Source organism: Crinia signifera, chromosome 7 (genome assembly GCF_055691185.1).
Source record: "Crinia signifera chromosome 7, ASM5569118v1, whole genome shotgun sequence".
In the NCBI taxonomy this organism is placed as follows: Eukaryota; Metazoa; Chordata; class Amphibia; order Anura; family Myobatrachidae; genus Crinia; species Crinia signifera.
The window spans coordinates 100,910,335-100,924,345 of record NC_139223.1 but is presented as its reverse complement, the minus strand read 5'-3'; the positions used below and the strand labels follow the sequence as shown (position 1 = coordinate 100,924,345).

The window sequence follows — 14,011 nt, the reverse complement described above, 5'->3', positions numbered from 1 at the left end:
CTGTGGGGATTGTCATAGTGGGAACACATTAGCTAGGTGATACATTTCGCCAACCGTAGCTACCCATTATCCTTATAAACAGCGGCAAGTTGATTTTGTTATTTTGTTTTGTGTCATGATCACCATAGTGACCGATGGGTTCTACGTCAGTTCCGGGACATGGGAACTCATACATCTTCCTCTGCAACACTATTATGCAGGTTGGTTCCGGCGTCTGACGTCACGGACAGAGGACGCTGCGGCAGCATGCAGAAAGTGACCGGATGGAGGAATGGTGAGGACACGTGTATGCGGCTACATGGCGGACCACGCGGCGACAGGTGAGCCTCATTACATATCGTTATATAAGTTTGTTCAGGTTCAGCTAACAGTTGATACCCTATGAGGAAGGTGCTCATGCACCGAAAACGGCCCGTCAGGGCACTTGTGGATGACTTGCCCACTGCTGTCTTCAGCTACGCTGTGCTCCTAGAATGATGAGTATTGGCTTTATGTACTTTTTGAACTACTGAATAAATTGCGCACATGAGTGCATTGTTGAAAAATAGCTGGGAGTGCTGGTCCTCTCTGTGGACGTTTGGATTGAGACCCTGATGTCACCAGTGTTGTTATATATATATATACAAGAAAGGAACAGAGTGCGCTTAGAGGTGAAAGTACACGACTTATTTTCCTCAGTTATAAAATTTATTCAAATAAAAAGCCAACACTTCGGCTTATATAGCATACACATTACATATAGTCATTATAACAATTGACATAATGTACAATTTTCCAATACAACAGCAGGCCCAACGCGTTTCGTCAGCTACGTGACTTCATCAGGGGCATTCGATGATTTAGTTGACAAAGATACAGTTGCACTTTATGTAGTATCTCAAAGAAAGGGGTACAGAGAATGTTTTTTTTGTAGGAATAGATGTTTCACCAGTAAACAGCGCTCTTGTTTAAACTGGCCCATACAAATAAACAGTATTATGTCCCAATAGCACTGAGTACACCCACTCAGTGGCAGATATCAACATCCAGGTCAGATAAGGCTGTGTAACCAGGAAGTATCTCTAGTGTATCCAAAAGCATGCATTCTGCTTTTGGATACACTAGAGATACTTCCTGGTTACACAGCCTTATCTGACCTGGATGTTGATATCTGCCACTGAGTGGGTGTACTCAGTGCTATTGGGACATAATACTGTTTATTTGTATGGGCCAGTTTAAACAAGAGCGCTGTTTACTGGTGAAACATCTATTCCTACAAAAAAAACATTCTCTGTACCCCTTTCTTTGAGATACTACATAAAGTGCAACTGTATCTTTGTCAACTAAATCATCGAATGCCCCTGATGAAGTCACGTAGCTGACGAAACGCGTTGGGCCTGCTGTTGTATTGGAAAATTGTACATTATGTCAATTGTTATAATGACTATATGTAATGTGTATGCTATATAAGCCGAAGTGTTGGCTTTTTATTTGAATAAATTTTATAACTGAGGAAAATAAGTCGTGTACTTTCACCTCTAAGCGCACTCTGTTCCTTTCTTGTATCTCTATCTGTCTTGAGTCCCGGCTAACAGGGGACTTTCAGAGTTGCTGCTACTCACTACTAGGGCGCGGACAGTTAGGTATTTCCCATTTTCTTATATATATATATATATATATATTACATACAAATTGTACTGTAGCCCACCTCAAAAAAATGTAAAGCAGTCTGGACTCACCCAGCAGCAGAGCCGGACGCGCAGGGTCGCCGTCGGAGATAGCCGAGGATGTACTCTGCATGGCAGAGCGGGTGGGCAGCGGCGGGTGACATATGATGAATCACTTGCCGCTGCCCACCTGCTCTGCCATGCTGCTATTTAAAAGAACGTCAGCCTGCTGTGCCGCCCTTAATTGGTGCCGCCAGGCAGCACTGTCTGCAGCAGTGAGTCTGTCACTCTCACTGCTGCACTTACCAGCACTGTCAGAGACCACAGGCAGGAGCTGAGCTGGGGAGCAGTCTTATGGCTGTGCGCTGGGCTGCTGCGCCACACAAACACACGTGTGCGCGCTAGCCCAGCCGCAGCAGATGCAGGAGGAGGGAGCCGGACAGTGAGGACGGAGGAGGAGGAAGTCAGGGCAGGAGCCGGCGCCGCCCGACGTCATGGGACGCACGCTTCGCAAAGGACCATGGGAGGAGCTGCGTGGAGCCCTCCCAGGTCCTGCGGACAAATATTTAATGCGAAATCCAGGCAGCGGCGGTGTAAATTAACACTTAAAAGTACAGGTGCCGGGCAGTCTAATGGGTGGTCCGGTGCACCCCCGGACCACCCCTTAGATTCTACTATGGTCTCTATCACTGCATAGCAGGAGCTAGGTAAATTTAGGGCCTAATTTGCAGAGTATGGGACACAAATGAGTTGCCTAATTTTGAAAAACAATGCAAAATTATTAAAATCAGATCACACTCTTATTTGTTGTAATTACATTTTCACTCCCTTTAAGTACTTTGTATAATCTACAAACTGGCAGACCTTAAGTCTAAAGGCCCCCATACACTATGCAATTTGGGCACGATTTCACCCGATTCAGATGAATCATGCTGTGAAATCGGCCAAATCGTATATATATATATATATATATATATATATATATATATATATATATATATATATATATATATATATATATATATACACACACACACATTCTCTCCGACCCAATGCACGGTCCCGTGCACACCAGATCGGAGTCAGGAGGTCGGACGGGCTGCACATAAGATTTGCTAAATCTTATGTGCTGCCTGGAGCCGCGGACTGCAGCTGATGGGGAATGACTGCTAACAGAGCCGTGCGGAGTGAGCAGGGGGGGCGAAGGAAACTGGGCAGGGGAGGATGCCGCTGTCCTGGAGCAGGGGGTGGGGTGGGGGGGGGGGGGGCGGCGGCGCAGGGAACCGGGCAGAACAAGACGCTGCATCAGTGTGCAGTGAGAGCAGAGCACTTCAAAAAGAAAAAAAAGCCCATACAAACGAATAGGAAGCTGCTGATTGGCTGAGACCTCTCTCAGCCAATCAGATATCTCAGCCACTGAATGGCTTCCTATTCGTTTGTATGGGCTTCCTCCCCTGCCGCTCCCTGGGAGTTGCATGTGATAAATCACATGCGATTTATCACATGCAAAACTTGGCACATAAAGGGCCATCGCATGTGATCCCTCCAGGGGAGCTGCCGGGACAATCAGGTCCGGCTTGTCCTTAGGCAAGTCGGACTAATGTTTGGGGGCCTTTAAGGTGCCCATACCCTGTACAATTATTGTATGCAATTTGGACTAGATCACATTGCATATGTTTTGCAATGCGATGCAATGCAATCTATTCTAAATTGCATACAACAATTGCATACAACATAACCTACACAGTACGTGTATGGGGACCTTTATCTTTTAATGGGATTCATACTTCAGAATAACTAATTGTCAGATAGGCAAGGTGTCAGACAAAGATACCAGGGAACTAATATTAATATTATTGGTTTCTATAGTGCAAAATATTCTGTTGTGATAAAGTAATCTAAAGATATAAAGCTTTTCTTACCTCAAAATAAGAGTCATACTCAGCAACCACGTATTCCGAGCGAGGTTTATTTTGACAGTACACAACATACATGTGTAATTTTCTCTCCTAGATATATATATACAGAACACACATAATTAGAATTAGTTGTAAATACAATATTAGGGGCAGTTCTTAAGAAACTTCAGGGAGGAGTCAGCACTGTAGAAAAGTGTGCATCAAGTTCTAAATGTAGATCATTATGTACAGAATATACTCTACAGACTTAAATAGCAGACACAGTGGACATATGCTATGTACAGTATATTCACTTTCATTCATAGGGGACACTGAATACTCGGTCTATAAATTGCAATGATGCGATTATAGGTACAATAAGATGTTAAAAGTTCAGGGTCCTCCACCGTGATAAACCAGTTTTTTTCAAGAACCCAAGAGAGTGCAGGATAGACACTTACTGTACGTCAGCACAAAGCTACAGTGCATTATGTACAGCAAACGGACACAAAATTCAGAGTTCACGGCTGCTGCTGGCAGGTTTGTTTCGGTCAGGGAACGCCTGACATGAATGAAGTGCTGGATAGGGGTAGAACCTTCCACTTATGAACCGCTCTATTCAACAAAATCATATACATAGTGTTAGGCTATCTGGAAACTCTTGGCTCCAACCATAAGAGAGGGGAAAACTACATTAAAGCTGCACCTCCGGTGTTGGTCATGGCCCATGATAGTGCCATGAAAATCCAATTTGCTACTACTATGATAAAAAACATAAATGATCTATATAGCACTCAGGGGCAGATTTATTTAACTTGGTCAAGTGAAAAGGTGGCCGTTGGTAACGCACCAGCTAATCAGCTCCTAACTGCAATTTTAACACCCGTCCCATAGCATGACAGTTGGGAGCTAATTGGGTGGTGATAAAGTACCAGCTACTTTATCACGTCACCAGGCTTAACAAATATTCCCCTCTTTCTCCAACAGGATTCTAGTCACTTCTGAATGGTGGAAGAGAAAATATAATAGAAATCTAAAGATTTGCAGCGGATGGAATACCGACTGTCCGTAAGTTATACCATACCCATGATCTTAAGTTGACTGCCAGATGAGATGGCTGTGCCAATGTAACTTACTGATTGAACCATTACTTTATGTACATTGTGCCAGCCTAAAGCCAAAGTCTCCTTTACATGCCACCAGCATTAGATTCTACATGCCCGTTGTATAACCTTTATTTCCTGCACATGGGCAGTATGAATCGAGAGTCCCTGATGGGTATGGTCATACACGTGTATTTATCAGCATTACATTAGCTATTAGCCTAGGGCACCCGGAACCTTTAGTCAGGCCCTGTCTAGGTTAGAGGTAAATCATTTTATCTGTATCTACTTGGGGACAATGGATGCCTTCCGTCTACCCTGTTGTTCTTGTTGTTGAAGGATGTTCTTTCATTTCCCTCATGTTCTGTATTTCTGATTTTGTCCTTGGGGGGGCTTTTCCCTCTCAGAGTTTTGTGGCAGGTTTATTTTTTAGCATACTGGAGAAGGTGGTTTGAAAGTATTTTTACACAAGTACACAAGTGCCTATACCCTTTAAAATATCCAGTGTCTCCTGCATATAGAGTGAATTTACAGGAATATAAAATAATCCCCTTCAGTACTATATACAGTACACCATATTGATCAAACAAGCTTCATAGCGTGTATAGAATAATCCACTCACATGTTTAATGAAAAGCTGGGCGAGACGCTCTGGCTCTGGAAGACATTTCTGGAGTTCACCCATGAAAAAGCTGATAGAAAAAAAAAGATAAATCTTTCGGAGATGATGCTTCAGGAAATAAATGTATTTTCACCCACAATGGAGTTAATACAACAGTGTATTGGTATATATCTAAATATTATATTGTTATTGGATTAAACAGTGTCTTCATGCAAGTTCAACAGAATAATTTAATGTACAAATGTTATGAGTCCATTATATCATTAAACAGCATAGATCACTGCAAACAGAAAACCATTTCTTGGGTGCTGTGCAATAAGTTGCTGACTAAATATCTAAATAAATAATGCCAGACCACGAATGATAATAATGTATATTTTAAATAAAACTAAAGAAATAAGCCAAACAGGAGAAATTGAGAGCATTTGTCCTATGCAAATCACAGTTTGACATTATGTGTAACAATGTCATTGGAGGATTCATGTGGAAAGAAACAGGTTGAATGGAATCTGGTCATATCAACCATCATTTCAATTCACAGGACAGCGATACATATATTAGAAATATAGACACAGCTAACACTGTTAAGGGGCCTAAACACGGGGAGATCTGTTGAGGGTTCTGAGCAATAATAGATCACTCGCTTAGCAAGATGGCTCAGCACACAGCACTGGTGAGAACACTGGCATTGACCAGCAATTACTGTAAGTAGATTTATCCAGCATGCTGGATATTAATAGCCAGTTGATAGCGACATTCTACACAGCCCATCGCTATGGCCCCTACACACGGAGAGATGTAGGGGCAAAGCAATCTAGTTATGTCGCTTAAAAATAGTCTGAAATCGTCCTGTGTGTAGACCATATAAAGATCATAAATATAATGCTGTGTACACATGGTATAATATGACATTCAATTTTCACTATATAGTCAAAATCAAATCGGGATCGCATAGATATAGAACATATTTTTATCACAAATCGATGCCGATGCGCACTCCAATTCAGCTGAAATTGAAAAGCCAAGTAGACAGTGCAGCATTGACTATATAGTGCAAATCAAATGTAGATTGTATGAATTGTATGTAAATAGTACAGAGTTAGCAAAGATTGCATAGCAATCAAAGGAACCTCTCTAGCATTAAACTAATTCTAAACTATGTCAAACCTAAAAGACTGCAACATTATTCCAAACACCCCTTACAATAATGTCAACATTTATTATTTTAATTGTTATATTGCTAAAGATAAAGGGGCTCGTCTATCAATGCATTTTAGCTATTTTAAACTTGTTGCATATGATAAATGTTCCAGTAGTTAGCCGCTAACAGTTATTTTTCAAACACATGACTGTTAGGAGCTGATTGGTTTGATCACAATTTATCACCTGCAATGAGCTTTAAAATGTAAATTCACATTGATAAATCAGCCCCAAAGGCTGGTATGCCCAATGCCTACTTCAGAGGCATACTCTTTTGGGACATAGAGGGGACATTCTGTACTACATTAGAGATTGCCCAAGTTTTAATGAGAAGATGTTGAAATACACAAAACAGATACATAGGTGCAGCCATTAGCAGAAAAATAAGCAGCTCTAGGAGACTATATTAAATAATAACTTCCTGGTTGGCCACATTTGAGGGGCTTAGTGGAAAAGAGGGTACTTGTTTCCTAGCACGGCCACAACGATCATGATCGTGGTCATCGGGTGTAAAATCTGGGGCATCGCGGCCATCGCATGCACTAAAAAATCGGGTGCGATGGGCCAGACGCGATGGCCGCGATTTCCCCATAGAGACCAATGTTAAATGCCTCAATTTACCCGCGATGACCACGATTTTCCATAGGAAACAATGTGAAATGGCTCAATTTAACCAAATTATCATAGGAACAATGGTAAATGGCCCAAAAACACCCCTGAACATTGAAATGTCCCCCCAAAAGTAGTTTACGCCACCCCGCGATCAACGTGAACCCGAAGCGTGGCGAGCGCAGCGAGCCCGCGAGGGGCGGCGGTACGCGTCCTCCGACCTTTTCATACCCCCACTATCCACGTCGGCGTGGAGTTGAGAATAGAATAGTGTGGCAAGCGCAGCGAGCCACCGAGCCCGAAGCGTGGCAAGCGCAGCGAGCCCCGCGAGGGGACGCGGATACCTGTGAAGCCCGCAAAGGGACGCGTTTACCTGTGAAAGTATCCGCGTGCGCTCGCCACGCTTCGGGCTCGGTGGCTCGCTGCGCTCGCCAAACTATTCTATTCTCAACTCCACGCCGACGTGGATAGTGGGGGTATGAAAAGGTCGGAGGACGCGTACCACCGCCCCTCGCCACGCTTCGGGTTAACGTTGATCGCGGGGTGGCGTGAAATACTTTTGGGGGGACATGTCAATGTTCAGGGGTGTTTTTTGGGGTTTCTGGCCCATTTACCATTGTTCCCTATGATGATTTGGGTAAATTGACCCATGTAACATTGTTTCCTATGGGAAATCGTGGTCATCGGGGGTAAAGTTAGCCATTTAACATTGTTCCCTATGGGGAAATCGCGGCCATCGCGTGTGGACCATTTAAGCATTTTTGGCCGCATACGACCCGACCGACGCGATTTTCACTGTTTTCAATGCATTTCAATGGAAAAATCGTGGGCATCGCGTCGGTCGCATCGCAGGCCACTAAAAATTACACCCGATGGCCGCGATTGTGGCCATGCTAGGAACAAGTACCGAAAAGAGGCACATGACACAAACTTACTTTTTTTTTTATTGAATTATATAAATAAATATAATATTGTCGAAAGGATTTGTATATTGTTACACTTGAGAAATAGGCACATGCTACTATATACTGTATGTTAGAAGCTAGTGTAGTAGACGCCAGATGGCAGAAGCTACTTGATAGAAGCAAACGTCTAAATCTATGATGATGTGTCATGTACCTCTTTTCCTCTGAGCTCCTCTTTTACAAAAGAAGAGAAAATGGCACAACCTCTGCGGAGTAACCCATAAAGGAGTTTGCAGTATACGGATTATTAGATCGTGAATGCATCTCATTGAGACTATTTCCTGGTACAGCAAGAATTATGTCAAGTATTTTCAGTATATTATCTTGTATGATGCTTACTCTTTATGCCAATCGTAGATCTGGTGAATGTTACCAAACACAATCTTATCTTTCCCATTCATATCTTCTGGAGTTCCCTTCTCCTGTATCCTGGGAATGAAGCTCTGTACAGGAGAACATGGGATGAAGAGTGTCAGGTAAATCTGTGTTCAATTTGCATGTTAGGTGTAGTGTGAATGATAGCTACCCTGCATCTTGAATTAAGGTAAAAGAGATAAACAGCAGTGAACGCAGAAGGTTACAGAATAATGAGATAGGAAACACAGACACTAACCTCTACCACTACACCGAGATCTTTCACATAATCTCTCTCAGTCTGCACCAGCTCATTTAGGACAAACCTGTATTAGAAGAGAACATAAATAATAATAATAATAATAATTATAATTATTATTAATAATAATATTAAATAAGTTTTTATTCTTTCAACATTTCAAATCAAGTTACAATTTAATATTTAAATGGGATGCGGTCATTTGGTCTACAGCATAGTGGACAGTCATTAGGTCGACCCCATTAGTTCGACATGGGAAAAGGTCGACATGGGTCTAGGTCAAAAGGTCATTAGTTCGACAGGTCGTTAGTTCGGCATGTCATTAGCTCGACAGTGTCTAGGTAGACAGTCAAAAGGACGACATGGGGTTTTTCACTGTTTTTTCTTAGCCGAAAGGCGGTATTTCATGCCCTACCATCCACTAGGGTGTGGTAGGAGAATAAAATAATGTGCCCGACGCATCGCGAGCGCAGCGAGAGATGCGAGGGGATGCGGTGCACTTTAAACTGTGTCCTTGTTGACTGTTTTGACATTCAGGTAAAAAAAACAGTGAAAAAACCCATGTCGACCAATACATTGTTGAACTAATGACCTGTCGAACTAATGACCTTTCGACCTAGAACCATGTCGACCTAGACCCACGTCGACCATCATGCTGTAGACCAAATGATCCCAACCCATTTAAACAGGGCTCAAGGTGCTTTACAGGCATCAAAGCACAGCACATAATACAAAGAATACAGTAGTAAAAAAAAGAGTGCACAATGAGCATATTGCAGGGCTGGTGTCGACATTTTGTGTAATAACCTCCAGGGAATATATATTCCACCCAACAGAGGTACCAGAGGAGGCAACTTGTATTACCCTGGGTGTAATAGGTTATGTCTAGTAGTGTCTGGGGGTCTTCATAGGCAGGCAACTTTACAGCTGAGCACATGAAGGGACCAGCTCTGGGCAGGGCTGGCAACAGATATCTCGGGGGGTCCCCCAACACCGAACGCAAATTCTTATTGCATTGCATATTGAATGTATTTTTTTTTTTATTAGAAGTAAATAGATAATTAATATTTGCAATGTAATATAATACGGGAGGGCAGAGATGGGAGGGCACAGCATTGTGCGTTGTGTGTTGTGTGGTTTAGTGTGATGCCTGATGTCACTAAACTCATTAGTACAGGTAGCCAGACAAGTGATTAGGCAGCCATGCTTTCAGACCCCGAGTCCCTCAAAGTCTTGGGGCCCCTCAACTGGTCGGGGCCCAGTACGAGTGTCCCCTTTGACCCCCCCTGTCGCCTGCCCTGGCTCTGGGTCAGAGAAGATGAACATTCTGGAAGGGTAGAGAGAGCATGCAAGTGGAAACAGGTGTGGTATGACGCACAGACAGTCGCAATTCCGACAGTGCGTGAAAGGTGTGAAAATTGGCAAGCAAACATTTTTATTCATCATAATGACCTGTAACGTTTTCCATATATAGGAACTATAATCTATTTTTACACAACATTTGTTATTCAATGTATATAACAAATGTGAGCGAGGCTTACATTTTTAGCAGATATTTTGAGCATTTCTCACAGAGATGTTGGCACTCAAAGGGTTAAAAGCGCTCACTAATTTTGTTATATTGATGTTAGTACTTTTTCCAGTAAACTGTATGGGAGCTGCTATAACCAAGCCTAATTGTAGTATTATTGATTATTTGTTTTAAAATAAGTTAGATGTATGTGGACACATCTGCAGTCTGAGGGGGTGATTCTGTTTGGCTTGCGCAAGCAAACTACTTCTTTAATGGACAAAATAATTAGCAATGCAGGTGGGGCTGATGTAACTTGTGCAGAGAGAGTTACATTTGGTTAAGTTATTTTTGTTTCTGTGCAGAGTAAATATTGGCTGTTTTATTCTTACACTGTAATTTAGATTTCAGTTTGAACACACCCCATCCAAATCTAACTCACGCTGCACATGTACATCTGCCCCACCTGAAGTGCACATGGTTTTGTCCATTAAAGAATGAGTTGCTTTAGCAAACTAACCAGAATCAACCCCTGTATGTATAAGATAAATTGTATTATACATGTGGAAGAGAAATTGCACTCTAGATTAGGATTTTGGGGAAGTGTGTTCTTCAAAAGGAACTGGGCAGCAGGCAGAGGTAGAACATATAACATCTGTATTCCTGTGTTAGTGGCTTCTAGAAGGAATCGGTACATCTGTCAGACCAGACTTAGGTCTACAGTCATCAGGTCGACCCCGGAAGGTCGACGGGCCCCAAGGTCGACAGGGTTAAAGGTTGACATGGGTCAAGGTCGACATGGGTCAAGGTCGACATGGGCAAAGGTCGACATGGGCAAAGGTCGACATGGGTTTAGGTCGACAGTCATTTGGTCGACATGAGTTTTTCACAGTTTTTTTTACCCGAATGTCGACACAGTCGACATGGACGCAGTTGGAGTTGAACCGCAGCCGCTCGCAATGCTTCGGGCACGGTGCATCACTACGCTCGGCACACTATTTTATTCTCCCACCATGCCCTAGTGGATGGTAGGGCATGAAATACCGCCTGTCGGCACATGTCGGCTCAAAAAACAGTGAAAAACTCATGTCGACCTAATGACTGTCGACCTAAACCCATGTCGACCTTAAGTCAAGTCGACCTTTAACCCTGTCGACCTTGGGGCCAGTTGACCTTCCGGGGTCAACCTAATGACTGTCGACCTAAGTGTGGTCTGACAGAAGACCGTTTCCCTTCTAGACACAGCTGCCATAACAAAGGTGCTGTGCCTCGACTCAGTACACAATGGCCCCAGTGTTTAGTAACAGATGTTATTTTTCCCTCAAATAGAAACCTCTTTGTTTGAAAGCACATGAATCACAACAAGACACAAGATGTTGCTGGTTAGAGGCCACTGCATGTTCAATGGTAACATCTATGTGAACCAGGCAACACTAGAATTAGATTCTCATCCGTGCATGTTGAATGAAGGAAGATTAGGTGGTAAAGAAGACCAGACATGGAAATAGAAGGTGGTATATAATGAAATGAAGAGGAAGTACAGTTTCCAAAATAAATCTCACATTCTTCCCCTAAGTGCTTTTGCTTTCTGTTCCTCCTCGTGGTTCCGTGGTACAGGTGAGGGGGCCATTCCTTCATTAGAATACTCATCTGACATAGAATTTAACTGATAACAACCTCCGTCAATGGTCTGGGAAGAGAAGCAGAATTAAATTAGGAAATGGGTTTAGAATATAACCTTATTATTGTCTGGAGAGAGGCAAGCTATAGATTTCACTGACTAGAGAGAAAAGTGATAATGAATTAACCAAGGTTCCACCTGATTTAAAGTGCCCCTTTCAAACTGTCTCTGCCCAAAACATTACAGAAGTATGTGTTGGAGCAGAGCAGGACAGAACAAGCAGGAGTAATTATAGTAACATACACTCAGATACAGTGCCGGATTAAGGCTTTCGGGGATCCCGGGGCACTTTAGACAAGGTGGCCCCCTTGCACTTGTCATTACTGGCCGCACGGGAGAATATTACACTGTCAAAACATAGAGTAAAGGCAGTATAAACTTGGTTAATGGGTAATTGCAGTGTTTAATATATATATATATATATATATATATATATATATATATATATATAATAGTCCAAATAAAGCACGTCACTCCGGGTCTTGTATAAACAAAACGTAGTTTACTGGTGCCTACAGCGTTTCGGGCCAAGCCCGTCTTCCAAGACGGGCTTGGCCCGAAACGCCGTAGGCACCAGTAAACTACGTTTTGTTTATACAAGACCCGGAGTGACGTGCTTTATTTGGACTATTGTATGTGGTCAGAGACAACCCTGACAACCGGACGAGCACCCGGGCAAGTTCCCAACAGTTCTTGGGCGGACAGTGCCGGATCACGTGGAAAGATATATATATATATATGTGTATATATACATATATACACATACATACCACATAAAAAGCCTGTGTTTGTCACTATGTACCTTACTCTGTAGGACTGTAGGAGACCTCACAGGCTCAGTGCTGCCTCTAATTATAAACCCTCCCATGATGAGGCTGCTATTGCTACTGTACTCCATGGGCCTGAGAAGCATGTAATGAGCTCCACCAATCAGCGCTCAGCACGAACCTCTCAGCCTCTGCCCTCTTGTGCATGGTGTCATGGGACTTAGTCAACTCCCAGTAATGCACTGCACACTTGTGCAGTCAGTGTGCCTCAGGTCCCGATGCTCAGCACCATTAATCATTGTCACATTGGCAGATAGGCAAAGATGCAGCACTAACCACAAACCACAGGGGGCTCCTAGCTAGAGGGGGGCCCGGGGCTACTGACCCAATGTGCACCCCCTTTAATCCAGTCCTGCTCAGATATAAATTCTGCATTGCTTAGAAAATGTTAATAGGTGCTTTCATAATGAATCGCTTATTCAACCTGCATTTTCCTGCTGTATTTGTCATTTTTGTAAATAGTTCATGAGTTTATGATTGAACATGAATAAATGTAACTAGTAACATACATGCCATATAAAATATATTCACTATAGCTCCATTGACAAATGAAATAGGAAAACAGACAAATGGGCAGGTTCCTAAAAAATGCAGCCCTGGGACCTTACTTAATGGCAATCTGTAACTCACCAATTTTTGTGGTACTAGAGATCCCAAAGAATATCTTGTATGAGGAAAAACCAAACACTTCTAGGGTGGGGCCAGATTAACAATGGGGCGGATGTAGCTACAGCTTCAACCCCCATTGAAAATAGGCCCACAGGATTCACTGCACTGAGGACAATATGGACAGGGAATTTATTTTCAGGTCATCGTCAGCAGTCTAACACACCAGCAACCCTCCACTGGACTCTACAGATTCCCAAATTGAGGAGTGAAGCACAAGACTTTGAGTTTACACAGAGAACCCCCGGGCACTAAACCTTGTCAGCAATAACAACTACAATAGCATTATAAGCTCACTAGAGTCTCCATTTGCTTTGGATCTCCAAGGTGGCTTGGCTTAGATGTGCAGCAGGAAACCACAAGTCTGCACAGTTAAAGTATTCAGGATGGACTTCAAGGGGGGGTTTGCCAAAACCAATCCAGATCCAAAACACAAATGGAGAGAAATGCTTCAAATACAAAGAGGTGCAAGATGAAATTGTCCTTGGGCCCTCCCACCCATCCTTATGTTGTATACAGGACATGCACAGTTTAACAAACAAATTGTTTCAGCGGCAGGGTCTGTCACATGTGGCTGAAATGATTGGTTTGTTTGGGCACCCACAAAACAAGCTGGCAATGGGCAGTGCACAAACTGGCTTTACAAGATGTCATCCTAAAAAAAGAGAAAT

The 14,011-nt window shown here is 42.9% G+C and overlaps 1 protein-coding gene across 12 annotated transcripts in view; it reads right to left on the bottom strand.

Annotated features, from left to right (window-relative positions):
• The window catches only part of KALRN (kalirin RhoGEF kinase), an 856,470-nt gene that overhangs the window by 114,948 nt on the left and 727,511 nt on the right, over positions 1-14,011 (bottom strand). For all 12 annotated transcript variants that reach the window (XR_014450786.1, XM_083153542.1, XM_083153544.1 and 9 more), the window contains 5 exons: positions 11,729-11,856; positions 8,657-8,723; positions 8,383-8,486; positions 5,270-5,339; positions 3,569-3,655 (listed from right to left, as the gene is read on the bottom strand). Coding sequence is in view for 11 of the 12 variants with exons in the window: in XM_083153542.1 (XP_083009668.1) it covers positions 3,569-3,655; positions 5,270-5,339; positions 8,383-8,486; positions 8,657-8,723; positions 11,729-11,856 (456 nt within the window). In the remaining variant the exon portion in view is untranslated. The remainder of the gene's footprint in view (positions 1-3,568; positions 3,656-5,269; positions 5,340-8,382; positions 8,487-8,656; positions 8,724-11,728; positions 11,857-14,011) is intronic.